The 15,063-nt window shown below is 38.3% G+C and overlaps 1 protein-coding gene across 2 annotated transcripts in view; it reads left to right on the forward strand.

Moving 5' to 3' along the window:
- KLHL2 (kelch like family member 2) overlaps nt 1-15,063 on the forward strand; it is a 161,852-nt gene that overhangs the window by 32,737 nt on the left and 114,052 nt on the right. Inside the window, exons 1-2 of one of the 2 annotated variants that reach the window (XM_018061633.1) lie at nt 7,205-7,215; nt 8,545-8,651. In XM_018061633.1, coding sequence (XP_017917122.1) covers nt 8,585-8,651 — 67 coding nt within the window. In that variant the 5' untranslated portion in view covers nt 7,205-7,215; nt 8,545-8,584. Of the gene's footprint in view, nt 1-7,204; nt 7,216-8,544; nt 8,652-15,063 lie in introns of those variants that run through there. The other variant, XM_018061632.1, reaches the window with a different exon arrangement.

A 15,063-nucleotide genomic window follows, 5' to 3' on the forward strand; every position in this document is an offset into this window, starting at 1 on the left:
GGTTTCTCAGGAGACAGATAAGTTGGTCTGGTACTCCCATCTCTTTAAGAATGTCACACAGTTTGTTGTGATCCACACAGTCAAAGGCTTTGGCATAGTCAATAAAGCAGAAGCAGATGTTTTTCTGGAATTCCCTTGATTTCTCCATGATTCAACAATTGTTGGCAGTTTAATCTCTAGTTCCTCTGCCTTTTCTAAACCCAGCTTGTTCATCTGGAATTTCTCATTTCAAGTACTGTTGAAGCTTAGCTTGAAAGATTTTGAACATAACCTTGCTAGCATGTGAAATGAGCACAGTTATACAGTTGTTGGAATATTCTTTGCCATTGTCCTTCTTTGTGATTGAAATGAAAACTGAACTTTTTCAGTCCTGAGGCCACTGCTGAGCTTTCCAAACCTGCTGCTATACTGAGTACAGCACTTTGGCAGTATCAATTTGGGATTTTAAATAGCTCAGCTGGAATTCTGTCACCTCCACTAGCTTTATAGTAATGCTTCCTAAGGCCCAACTTGACTTCATACTCCAGGATGTCCAGCTCTAGGTGAGTGACCACACCATAGTGGTTACCCATGTCATTAAGACGTTTTTTGTATAGTTCTTCTGTGTATTCATCACCACTTCTTATTCTTTTCTGCTTGATAGTTCCCTTACTGTTTCTGTCCTTTATTGTGCCCATTCTTATATGAATGTTCCCTTGATATTTCCAGTTTTCTTTAAGAGATCTGTTGTCTTCCGCACTCTGTTGTTTTCCTCTGTTTCTTTGCATTGTTCGCTAAGGTCTTTTTATTTTTCCTTGCTTTTCTCTAGAACTCTGCATTCACTTAGGAATATCCTTCCCTTTCTCCTTGACTTTCATTTTTTTTTCTCAGCTATGTGTAAAGACTTCTCAGACAACCACTCTGCCTTCTTGCATTTCTTTTTCTTTGGGATGGTTTTGAACACTGCCTCCTGTACAATTATGAACTTCTGTCCACACTTCTTCAGGCACTTTGTCTACCAGATCTAATCCTGTGAATCTGTTCATTAACTCTAGTGTATAATCATAAGGGATTTGATTTAGGTCATATTTGAATACCCAAGTGGTTTTCCCAACTTTCTTCAACTTAAATTTGAATTTTGCAATAAGGAGCTCACGATCTGAGCCACAGTCAGCCCCAGGTCTTCTTTTTGCAGACTGTATAGAGGTTCTCATCTTCAGCTGCAAAGAGTAGAGTCAATCTAATTTCAGTATTAACCATCTGGTGATGTTCATGTGTAGTCATCTCTTGAGTTGTTGGGAGAAGGTGTTTTCTATGACCAACATGTTCTCTTAACAAAACTGTGTTAGCTTTTGCTTTGCTTCATTTTGTACTCTGAGGTCAAACTTGCCTGTCTGGTTATCTCTTGACTTCCTACTTTTGTATACCAATCCCCTAAGATGAAAAGCACATATTTTTTGGTGTGAGTTCTAGAAGGCATTGTAGATCTTCATAGAACCAGTCAACTTCAGCTTCTTTGGCATCAGTGGTTGGGACACAGACTTGTATTACTATGATGCTGAATGATTGCCTTGGAAATGAACCAAGGTAATTCTGTCATTTTTGAGAGTGCACTCAAGTACTGCATTTCATACTCTCCTGTTGACTCCAGGGGCTACTCCATTTCTTGCTCCCAGTAGTAGATACAATGGTCATCTAAATTAAATTTGCCTTTTCTCATCCATTTCAGTTCACTGACTTCTAAGATGTCAATGTTCACTCTTGCCATTTCCTGTTTGACCATGTCCAATTTATGGACCTTGATTCATGGACCTAACATTCCAGGTTCTTATACAATATTGTTCTTTATAGCATCAACTTTCCTTTCACCACCAGGCCTATCCACAGCTGAACGTTATTTCTGCTTTGGCCCAGCTGCTTCATCTTTTCGGGAGCTATTACTAATTGTTCTTCGCTCCCCCTTTTCTGGAGCTATTACTAATTGCTCTTCACTCCTCATTTTCCAATGAGGTGTACTCATTGGAAAAGACCCTGATGCTGGGGAATGTTGAAGGCAAAAGGAAAGGGGCAGCAGAGAATGAGAAGGTTAGATAGCATCACTGACTCAGTGAACAGGAATTTGAGCAAACTCCCAGAGATAATGGAGGATAGAGGAGCCTGGAGTGCTACAGTCTATGGGGTTGCAAAGAGTTGGGTACAGCTTAGTGACTGCATAGCAGCAACAGTAACAGCAGGAATATCTAGCTCATATTTTATTTCATCATATTTTTAAAATAATTTTTAATGAAGATGTTTTCCTTGTACATATTTTCCTTTTTCTGCACGTAGTTTTTTCATCACACATGTTCAGAACTCACTTCTACCATTACTGTTTCGTCTCTGTAAAATCCTCATGTTTCCACTTTGCTTCATCATATGTTGCTCATATCTTCTTTCACTTTATTTCCAATTATTGGTGTTTTTTTCTTTCCACTCTTGACTGTGACCAAGTATTCTTAGAAGTCCTTAAATCTGGATTCTTTACCTTCCCTTCTCTACAAATACTTAGTAATGTGCTTCTTGCCACATCTTCTTGTGACTCTGTTTTATCTCTTTTCCCTGTCATTCTGCTCTCATGTTTCTCTGTGAAACTCTATTCTGGGATCCTTTTCCTGTTTAAGGCACTTTCTAAATCACTGACCGTAGTTGGCCATCACCCTTTCTTATTTTGCTTTGAAATCTCAGCAGGTACAATCTCTGCTGTTTTTCAGGCCTCTGAATGTGGTGGTGAACCAGAAGCTAGGTTTTCCTTGTGCATCATTGCTACAGAAATTCCCATTCTAACCATCGTTGTTTTAAGGAGAAAAAGTTGATGGTGGTACCACTTGTTACAGAGTTGTGTTGCTCTTTAAGATTATTGACATTTTCGCTAGGTTGCATCTCGCTTGTCTGTTGAACCACATTATCAGTTATGGGAGGTTTGGTTAAATATGACTAATTTAATTAAAAGAGCTTGTTTTTCTCTCTCACCTCCCCTCATGCTGAGCAGCCAGCATTTGATGAAGCAGCTGACCAGCTCTGAGTCTGGCTTATCCTGTGCACCTGAGAGAGAAAGGTGGACAGGTGCTATGTAATCTCTCCACCATCCCCACCTCCAGTAGAAAGTAAATTCTTGTTTCCTGAAACTACCAATTATTTTAGATACCTCAGAGCCTAATGGCACATTCTAACTTTTAAGAAGATACACATTCAGTTCAGTTCAGTTCAGTCGCTCAGTCGTGTCCGACTCTTTGCGACCCCATGAATTCGCAGCACGCCAGGCCTCCCTGTCCATCACCAACTCCCGGAGTTCACTCAGACTCACATCCATCGAGTCAAGTGTTGCCATCCAGCCATCTCATCCTCTGTCATCCCCTTCTCCTCCTGCCCCCAATCCCTCCCAGCATCTACGTCTTTTACAGTGAGTCAACTCCTCACATGAGGTGGCCAAAGTACTGGAGTTTCAGCTTTAGCATCATTCCTTCCAAAGAAATCCCAGGGCTGATCTCCTTCAGAATGAACTGTTTGGATCTCCTTGCAGTCCAAGGGACTCTCAAGAGTCTTCTCCAGCATCACAGTTCAAAAGCATCAATTCTTCGGCACTCAGCTTTCTTCACAGTCCAACTCTCACGTCCGTACATGACCACTGGAAATACCATAGCCTTGACTAGACGGACCTTAGTCAGCAAAATAATGTCTCTGCTTTTCAATATGCTTTCTAGGTTGGTCATAACTTTTCTTCCAAGGAGTAAGATACACATTAGTCCACTCTTATCCAAGGTTTCGGTTACCGTGGTCAAACTATTCTGGTAGTGTGATGGTATTGTCCTGCCTGCTCGAGCTTGAGATGAGACTCACCCCTGTGCCCAGTGTGTCTCAGCCATTCGTCACTCAGCAGCTCTCTTGGTTGTTAGGTTGACTGTTGCAGTGCTTGTGTTCAAGTGACCCTTATTTTACTTCATAATGGCCCCAAGTGCAGGAGAAGTGAAGCTGGCAATTCAGAAATGCCAAATATAAGCTGTAAAGTACTTCCTTTAAGTGAAAAGTGTAAATGTTCTTGACTTAAGAGAAGAAAAAAACATCATATGCTGAGGTTGCTAAGATCTGTGGTAAGAATGAACCTTCCATCCGTGAAATTGTGAAAAATGAAAAAGAAATTCATGCTAATTTTGCTGTCACGCCTCAACCTGTGGAAGTTATAGCCACAGGGCATGATAACTGTTCAGTTAAGATGGAAAACACACTAACTTTGTGTAGTAAGGTATTTTGAGAGAGCTAGAGCACATTCACATAACTGTTATCACAGTATAGTTATTGTTTTATTATCACTTGTTAATCTCTTACTATGCTTGATTTATCAATTAAACTTTATCATGGGTATGTATGTATGAGAAATAACAGTACATACAGGTTTCAGTGCTATCTGCGGTTTTAGGGATCCATTGGAGGTCTTGGAATGCCTTCCCGATGGTTAGGGAAGGCTTCTGTATATACAGAAATAATAGGGTTTTCTAGTCTTAGGAATTCACTCCTTTGATACCTGAAAACCAAAGGGTGTGTTGATATATTTGGGTATGATTTATTTTCAAAGGAATTTTTTTCCCGAGAAGGACCATTTGTTACGATGTTTCACTTGGGAGATGAGTATCTATCTTTTTTCTGTGTCATTTGAGTTTTATATGAGGCCTGTGTAAGCCCTGTTCTTCTCCAGACTTGAGCTTAGAAGTTATTCTCTTTCCAAAGCTTTCCTGGGCTTGGCTTGTGTTAGGGCTTGGCTTGTGTGCTGTGTACTCCAACCTCCCACACTTGCCCTAATAGCTGTCAATTCATTTTGTAAGTGTTTGTTAGCTTGTCTCTTTCCCATCCTCTAGGGTAGATTCCTTACTATCATGTGCATTGTCTTATTTATTGTGGTAAACGTGTGGTAAATATGTTATTGCTGGAATTGAATACTAAAACTAAGCATGTCTTTGATCTATAATGTGGCATTACACTCCAGGTGACCTATCCCAGGTTGTGACTTCATACTGGTTTGCCTTTGTTTTTATCTTATTAGTTAATTAACTGACATTGTCCTTGGTGCCCTGTATGCACTTTAGATATTTGATGAATGAGTGAATAAATGCAGATTTTACTAATTAGCGACTTTATTTATACCTTCATTCTGAGAGACTTTAATTTTTATGGTCAATTGCCTCATTAGATTTCACATAGTAGAAATGTAAACTCACCATGTATGCTTTGGGTATGGACGGCTAAAACAAAGTTTTGTTATTTTTATTGCTGGATTTTATTTGTAGCTCTCTTCTCATCCAAAGTCATTCAACTTCTTCTGAGCATGCACACTTGAAAGGAAAAGGTAAGGGCCACGTTCAGTAGACATAAACTGGCTGAATGATAGGAAGATTGGTCAAATCTCTCTTGTCTGCAAGTACTGTTTTAAAAATATGTTATTGCTGGAATTGAATACTAAAACTAAGCATGTCTTTGATCTATAATGTGGCATTACACTCCATGTGACCTATCCCAGGGTATGACTTCATACTGGTTTGCCTTTGTTTTTATCTTATTAGTTAATTAACATCAGCTAATAAGCTGCTATTATACCTTGGTGGCCCTGATGGTAATGTATCTGCCTGCCATGCAGGAGACTCGGTTTGATCCCTGGGTCAGGAAGATCCCCTGGAAAAGGGAATGGCTATCCACTGCAGTATTTTTTCCTGAAGAATTCCATGGACAGGGGATCCTGGTGGGCTGTACTCCACTGGGTTGAAAAGTTGGACACAACTGAGCAACTAACTGATATTAATTACCTTACCAATAGCCAGTAAGGCCAAGATAATTATGTGATAAAAGGTTTGGATCAATGAATAATTATAATTGAAGCTGAATGTAATTATGTGATTTTGAGGTGTTCAGTGTAATTCCATTTAAGTTCCATCTTGAAACTAGAGCACTAGGAAGGATTATTGACAAAAGGAAAAGAGACATAAAGATGAAGTTGACTCACGTTTGAGCTGTGTGCAGATGGTCATGGTGGGAAACCTGGATGGCTCTGCTCACCCCAGCATCACTCTTCTTCTCACATGCTCTTTTTGTGCCACACTCCCCGTGGTACTTTGCTACTTCAGGTCTCCGTCCAGTAGCATCTGCTCTTCTCTCTGTGTGAGATTCTCTTGCTTCTCTCCATCCGGGTAACACTTAATCTGTGATTAGAACTCAGCTAAGTGCAGTAGCTGCAGGGTGCCTTTTCTAACCCCAAGTCTGATTTAGATGGCTCCCCTGTTCTAGTGTCTTCACTCTGGCACTTTCTACTTTGTTCTGTAATCCTTGCATTGTCAGACCTTTCTGCTAGTCTCCTTAAGGGCAGAGAAGATCTTGCAGTGCTTCATTGAATTTGATTTCTAACTATTTTTGTAGTGGTAGTGCTAAAAACCTACTAAAACTGGGCCTTTTGTAAACTATATATTGAATTCTGCATCATATCTGGTGTACAGTATGTCTAATAAGAAATGGCTGTTGTTTATACTTTCTATTCCTTATTTTATTCAAGCTTTAACAAGTCTTAAAATCACATAGCTTTAGATGATTTTGTAAACCAGACTCCTTAGATTTGAATCCTGGCATTGTCACTAGTGGTGACTTTAGACTGCTTATTCATCTTTACCTTGGTTTCCCCAGCTATACATTTTAAGGGTAGAAATTACAATAACATGGACCTCACAAGACATTGATCGGAGAAGGCAATGGCAGCCCGCTCCAGTACTCTTGCCTGGAAAATCCCATGGACAGAGGAGCCTGGTAGGCTGCAGTCCATGGGGTTGCTAAGAGTTGGACACAACTTAGCAGCAGCAGCAGCATAAGATATTGATAGGGTCTAAGTGAAATTATACATGTGGATGGAGCTCCTGCATAACATCTTCCTGAGAATCCACTGACTTCCTCCTGCTTACTTGAGAACCCATGGAATTCACAGACTTGCAGAGTGGTTTCAACTGCTCAGAGTGTACTGTGGACTTTGTCAGTTTTCCACATTGATCTGGAGGAATTTCAGAGAGTGATGTGCCACCTCTGGAGCCTAACAGGCAACTTGCCTGGTGTCTCATTATAACCCATGCTTCAGTTTACAGGGCACAGTGAGCTTATCACTGGGATGCTGTCCTGACTGGGGCTGGGTTGGCCCCTTTTCTTACAGATTCTTCTGTACTTGGAGGGAATGTGAGTACCTGTAGGATCTTCAGAAGTTTTGGTGTGAACTTGACAGAAATAGGGCTTCCCAGGTGTCTCAGCGGTAAAGAACCCACCTGCCAATTCAGGAACCGCAGGAGATGCAGGTTAGATCCCTGGATTGAAAAGATCCCCTGGAGGAGGAAATGGCAACCCACTCCACTGTTCTTGCTGAGATAATCCCATGGACAGAGGAGCCTGGTAGGCTACAGTCCATAGGGTTGCAAAGAGTTGAAAACGACTCAATCAACTGAGCTCACACAGCACAGCACAGAAAGAAGTTTGAAAGTGGTGTGGAAATGGATCACTCAAAGACTGGGTTAAGCTCCTGTGAAAATGTTTCTTGTAAGCTATCAGAAATTGCAGAAGCTGGTAGGTACCCTTGTGGGGAATGGGGATAATTGAGCAGGAGGCCCAGTGTCACCTAGGTATACTATACTCATGAATTCAGTGTCAGGATATTCGAGGTGCAGAAAGGACTTTGGGCTCATCACACCTTGTTTCAGTCGTCAACAACGTGATTGCCAGTAAGGTTGGTGGAGTCCTCTTCTTTTTTCTGAAATCAATGCCAGCAAAGATTTTTCTCAAAAAGATATTCTGTGGTATTCTTATTTAGCTGGAGCATTTCATCTAGCAGCGTATATAGCTAGTGAAAAGTGTTTACTGCATGTTTTTGAATGCATTAGAATGCACATCCATTAAAATGGATGTTTTAGAACTGGAAGTGTAATTATATGTACTGAATAACTTTTAAGGTAACAAAATGCTTTTTAATTTTATGTGTGGTAACATTTTCTGACTTTGAAGAATGAGATGTTCTGTACTGGAAAATGTTCTGATTAAGTTAATCTTTGAATGCTCAAATGGCTTTGATGCAGCAAGTAGTTGAATATAACTTTACCTTTGCTTCATGACCCAGGACATTTCCTGTGTCTGTATAGTTTTGGTACTTTGACCCAATTTAGTTTCTATGTGTGTTTTATTTTGTCTTGTCTTAGTGTCATACCACCATCTGCCACTTCTGTTGATGCAGTTCTTAATATAAACAACTTTCCCTTCATACTCCATTGATAATTTGCTGCCAGTAACTTTCATTAGGTTGAGATAACAAAAGCAAAATTCTGAGTGAGGGCAAAGGCATGTTGGCCTATGTCATGGCTGTTTTATTTGTGCTTCATGTTTGGGAACTCATTTTTAAGGATGGCAGTTTTTAGTTAAGTCTTCAGAAAATTGGGCTTTCACTGTAAAAGTTTTGCATAGGATGTTCAATACATTTACTGTTATTATCATTTAAATTTTCTCTCTCTCTCTTGTAAACAGTCAGAATTTGCTGTGTGATGTCACAATTGTGGCCGAAGACATGGAAATTTCTGCTCATAGAGTGGTGCTGGCTGCCTGTAGTCCTTACTTTCACGCCATGTTTACAGGTATGAAATGTTTTGGTTATGGACGTTTATAAAATGTATACAGATTTGGGCTTTTCTTTCCACCTTTTCTTTTTTCACTTATTTTTGGCTGCATGCAGTCTTCCTTGCTTCACGAGGGCTTTCTCTGGTTGTGGTGAGAAGGGGCTGCTCTCATTGCAGTGATGGGCAACTCATTGTGATGGCTTCTCTGGTTGCAAAGCACAGGCTCTAGGCACGCGGGCTTCGGTAATCGCGGCACACAGGCTCAGTGGGTGCAGCTCGCAGGCTCTAAAGCATAGGCTCAGTAGTTGTGGCACATGAACTTAGCTGCTCCATAACATGTGGCATCTTCCCACACCAGGGATCAAACCCTTGTCCTCTGCATTGACAGGCAGATTCTTACCACTGTGCCACCAAGGAAGTCCCAGATTTTATTTTCAAGTACTCTTCATCTTTGTTTTACATTATTATCATGTTGTGTGCATACGTGTGTACATTACATACAAGTACAATTTTATGCTCAGCCTCCCCCTTTTGCATTTATATTTGCATATGTTGGCTAAGTTTGCCTCCTTGCAGTTTATAAGAGCTTTTAGCACTTTCCTATTTTGACGAAAGTAAATTGCTTTTAGTGTTCTGCATTTCTTCAAAGGATTTTCACATTGGCCTCACCACTGTTTATAGTGAACAAATAAATGTTTAGTAAATGCCTTTTGATTCAGCAATATAAGAAAATAGAGTGGATACTTAGTTACAAAAATACATAGAATAATTTTAGTATTTCGGACAAAAAAAAATAGTTTACTCATGCCACACTTGAAGCTGTTAAATTCATTTTTCTGTCTTCATACCCTTTAAAAAAATACAGTTGATGTACAATATTTTGTTTTAAGAGCACTGTTTAATGATTTGTCATTTGCATGCTTTGTGAAATGGTCAGATGGTCACTATATGAGCCCTTTAGCCACATATCCCCACACAGAATCACTATAGTATCACTGTCTTTATGTTGTGTATTACATCCCCATGACTTTATTCTTTTCATAATTATAGGTTTATATCACTTAACTATTCACCTAATTCTCCCCCTTTCCACCATACTCACCTGTGTCAGTCTCCTGTTTGTTCTCTGTGTTTGTTGATTCTGTTTTCACTTTATTTTGTTTGTTTTGTTATCTCTGATTTCACATGAAATCATGTAGTATTTGTAGTCTCTGTTTGACTTATTTCACTTACATAATATCCTCTAGGTATATCCATGTTATTGCAAATGGTAAGATTTCATTCTTTTTTATGCCTATTCATATTTCATTGTATGTATACCATATATTCTTTATCCTTTTATCTATCAGTGGACAAAGGTTGCTTTTATATGGTGGCTATTGTAAGCAGTGCTGCAATGAATGTAGAGGTGGACATATTTTTCCAGTTACTGTTTTTGTTTTCTTCAGGTGTGAAGAAGGTGGAATTGGTGAATCATATGGTAGTTGTATTTTTAACTTTTTGAGGCACCTCCATACTGTTTTCCATAGTGGTTGTACTAGTTTACAATCCTGCAAACAGTGCACAAAGGTTTTTCTTTACATCTTCACCAATATTTCTTATTTGTTAACTTCTTCAAAATAGCCTTTCTGACAGGTATGATATAGATCTTATTCTGATTTTGATTTGCATTTCGCTGGTTATTAGTGATGCTGACTACCTTTTCATATGTCTGTTGACCATCTGTATGTCTTCTTTGGAGCCATGGCTATACAAGTACTCTGCCCATTTTTATTTTTATTTTTGATGTTCAGTTGTATGACTTTTTTGTTTATTTTGGATGGAAACTCCTTATTGAATGGTTCATTTGGAAATACTTTCTTTCACTTGGTAGGCTGCCTTCCTAGTTGTTGATAGTTTTCGCTGTGCAAAAGCTTCTTAGTTTCGTGTAGTCCCATGTGTTAATCTTTGCTTTTGTTGCCCTTCCCTGAGGAGAGAAATCCAATAAATATTGCTTTGATCATACTGTCTTGCTTTCCTCTAGGAATTTTATGGTTTCAGGTCTTACATTAAGTCTTTAATCCATTTTGAGTTTATTTTTGTGCATGATATTAGAAAGCAATCCAGTTGGATTCTTTTGTATGTAGCTGTCCACTTTTCCCAGTATCATTTATTGAACAGACTGTCTACTCCCCATTGCCTTCTTTGTTGGAGATTAACTGACCATTTAAGTTTTGATTTATTTCTGTACTCTCTATTTAGTTACATTGACCCATGTATTTTTCCTTCTTTTGTACTAATACCAGACTTTTTTGATTATTGTAACTTTGTAGTATAATTTAAAGTCAGGGAACATGATACCTCCCTCTTTGTTTTCCTCTCTTAAGATTGTTTTGGCTATTTGGGGTGTTTCCAGACAAATTTTAGATTTGTTCTAGTTCTGTGAAAAGTATCATGGGTATTTTGATAGGGATTGCATTGAATCTATAGATTACTTTAGGATTTATGATCATTTTAACCATATTAATTCTTCAAACCCATGAGCATAGTATTCTTTCCATTTGCTTTTGTTGTCTTTAGTTTCTTTCATCCGTGTCTTATAGCTTTCAAAGTACAAGTTTTTTGCCTCTTTGGTTGTATTTATTCCAAGGTATTTTATTCTTTTGGATGAAATTGTAAATGTGATCAATTTCTCTTTCTGATAGTTTGTTATTAGTGTATAGAAACACAGCATGTTTCTGAATGTTACATTTTTATTCTAGATCTTTACTGAGTTTATGTATTAAATTAATTCTGATAGTTTTGGGTAGCATTATTAGGATTTTCTATATATGGTCATGTCTTCTGCAAACATTGACAGTTTTACTTCTTCTTTTCCAATTTAGATTCCTTTTATTTATTTTTCTTCTCTGTTTGCTGTGGGTAGAACTTCCAAAACTATGTTGGATAAAAGTGGCAAGAGTGGACATCATTGTCTTGTTCCTGATTTTAGAAGAAATGCTCTCAGCTTTTCACCATTGAGTATGATAACTGTGGGCTTGTCATATATGGCCTTATTATATTGAGGTAGGTTCACAATATATATATTGTGCTCACTTTCTAGAGAGTTTTTTTCTTTAATCATAAATGGATATTGAATTTTATCAATAGCTTTTTGTGCATCTGTTGATATGATCATATCATTTTTATTCAGTGTATTTAAGTGGTATATCTCATTGATTGGTTTGTGGAGTATTAAATCATCTTTAATCATATGTCTCTAGGATAAAGTCCACTTGATACAGTGTATGATTCTTTTGGTGCATTGTTGATTTCAGTTTACTAATATTTTGAGAGTTTTTGCACCTGTGTTCATCAGTGGTACTGGGCTGTAATTTTATTTTTGGGGTGCTGTTTTTGCCTGTTTTGGTAGGGTGATGCTGATCTTACAGAATGCATTCCAAAGTATTCCTTTGTCTTCAGTTTTTTGGCATAGTTTGAGTTGGTATTAACTCTTTAAGTGTTTGATAGAATATCACCTATTGGTCCTGGATTTTTTGTTGGTAATTTTCATAATTATTGGTTCAGTTTCATTACTGGTAACCAGTCTTCATATTTTATGTGTCTTCCTGATTGTCTTTGGAGATTGTATATTGCTTGGAATACATCTATTTTAAATTGCCCATTTTGTTGGTTCACAGTAATATCTAATGATCTTTTGTATTTTTGTGGTTTCATCTGTAATTTCTCAATTGTTTATTTGGGCCCTGTCTTATGAGTCTGGCTAAAGAGTTATTAATTTTGTGTATGTTTTCGAAGAACTAGCTCTTCCATTGATCTTTTCTGGTTTTTAGTCTTTATTTATTTTTGCTCTGAAATTAATTATTTCTTTCCTTCTAGTAACTTTAGTTTTTGTTTATTTTAATTTTTCCAGTTCCTTTGGGTATAAGGTTAGATTGCTTTGAGATTTTTCTTATTTCCTGAAGTAGGCTTGTATGACTGCAAACTTTCCTGTTAGCACTGCTTTTGCTGTGTTCCATAGACTTTGGATTATTGTGTCATGTTTGGATTGTGTTTCATTTTAATTTGTCTCCAGATTTTTATTTCCTTTTGATTTCTTCAGTGTCCTGTTGGGTGTTCAGTGGCATATTGTTTAGGCTGCATGTATTTGTGCTTTTTCATTTTTTTTCGTATTGATTTTTCTTCTCGTAATACTGATATGATTTCTGTGATCTCAAATTTATTCAGATTTGTTTTGTGGCAACATATCCTGAAGAATGTTCTTTGTGCACTTGAATGAGTATTCTGCTGCTTTTTGCTTATGTTCTGATTGAGCCCAGGTCTCCTGTGTTACAGGCAGATTCTTCACCATCTGAGCTACCAGGGAAACCCATATTCTGTATATACATAGAAAATTTATCTAGTTGAATGTGTTATTTAAGGCTAGTGTTTCCTTACTGATATTTTTTCTGGATGATCTGTCCGTAGATATAAATGGGGTGTTAAAAGTCCCCTACTATTATTGTAATCCTGTTGGCTTAATTTATTTAGGTACTCCTGTGTTGGGTTTCCCAGGTGGCACTAGTGGTAAAGAAGCCCGTGCAGGAGACATTAGAGATGCACGTTCAATCCCTGGGTTGGGAAGATCCCCTGGAGCAGGGCATGGCAACCCACTCCAGTATTCTTACCTGGAGAATCCCATGAACAAAGGAGCCTGGTGGGCCACAGTGTATAAGCTTGCACTGAGTCAAACACAACTGAAGTGACTTAGCATGCAGGCACGCATGTTGGGTGTGTATACATTTACAGTTACTATATCTTCTTGGGATTGATCCCTTGATCGTTAGGTAATGCCTGTCTTTGTGTCTTAATAACATCTTTGTTTTAAAGTCTGTCCTGTCTGATATACATCTGCCACCCCAGCTTTTCATTTGCATTTATGTGGAATATTTTTTCCATCTCTTCACTGTTAGTCTGGGTGTGTCTTTAGATCTGAATTAAGTCTCTTGTAGGTAGTATATGTGTGTGGTAAGTTGCTTTAGTTGTGTCTGACTCTGTATGACCCTGTGGACTGCAGACTTCTTGGCTCCTCTGTCCATGGGGATTCTCCAGGCCAGAATACTGGAGTGGGTTGCCATGTCCTCCCCCAGGGGATCTTCCTGACCCAGGGATTGGACCCGCATCTCATGTCTCCTGCATTGGCAGGCAGGTTCTTTACCACTAGCATCGCCTGGGAAACGTACAGATAGGTTTTATTTTTTTAATCTATTCAGCCATTCTGTCTTTTGATTGGAGCAGTTTGTTTATTTTCATTTAAACTATTGATGTATATGTAGTTCTTGCCATTTTGTTAATTGTTTTCTGGCCATTTTTATGGTTCTCTTTTGTTCCTTTTTCTTTAATATTCCTATTAAAAGTATCTAATTCAATTAATTTTAAAATTTTATTTATTTGTTTGTTTCTTTGCTTTGGCTGTGGTTGGTCTTTTCTGCTGTGTGTACTTTTCTCTCGTTGCAGCGAGTGAGGTCTGCTCTTAATTACTGTGAGAGGCCTTCTTGGTTTCTCTTGTTGCAGGGCACGGGCTTTAGGGCATGAAGGATTCAGGTGTTGTGGCAAGTGGGCCTAGCAGTTGTGGCTCATGTGGGGTGGTTTTACAGCATATGAGGTCTCTTCCTGGCCCAGAGATCAAACCCATGTCTCCTTCATTGGCAGGCAGGCTCTTTGCCACTAAGCCACCAGGAAATCCCTGATGATTCTCTTTTGTTATTACCATAAGGTTCGTATATAACAACCTGTGTGTGTATATATGTGATTATTTTAAATTGAAGATCTCTGCAGTTCTAATGCATTGTAACTGCCCTGCATTTTTATTTCTACCTCCCTTTATTAATGTTTTTTATGTCATATTTTACATCTTTTTGTTTGTATATCCGTTAACTATTTATTGTAGCTATAAATTATTTTATTATTTTTGCCTTTTTACCTTCCTTCTAGCTTTTAAGTTGATTATCTACTACTTTTACTATTTGTTTGCCTTTACATGTGAGAATTTTCATGTTTCTGTTTGGAGTCTTTCTTTTTCGCTTAGAGAAACTCCTTGAATTCATTTCTTATAAAGTTGGTTTGGTGGTACTGAGCTCTCTTAGCTTTTGCTCATTTGGAATACTCCTCCTCTTCCCCTTCAAATCTGAATGAGAGCCTTGCAGGTAGAACATTTGTGGTATAGATTTTACTGTTTCATTGCTTGGAATATCATGGCACTCCTGGCCTGCTAAAGTTCCTGCTGAAGAGTCAGCTGACAGTCTGGGGTGTTCTCTTGCTGCTTTTTAAGATTTTCTCTTTCTCTTTAATTTTTGCCATTTTAATTACAATGTGTTGTGTTGTGGACCTTTTTAAGTTCCTCTTGTTTGGGATTCTTTGCTTCCTCTCACTGAATGTTTATTTCCTTCCCTAGGTTAAGTAAGTTTCACCT

Source organism: Capra hircus, chromosome 17 (genome assembly GCF_001704415.2).
Source record: "Capra hircus breed San Clemente chromosome 17, ASM170441v1, whole genome shotgun sequence".
NCBI classification, from domain to species: domain Eukaryota; kingdom Metazoa; phylum Chordata; class Mammalia; order Artiodactyla; family Bovidae; genus Capra; species Capra hircus.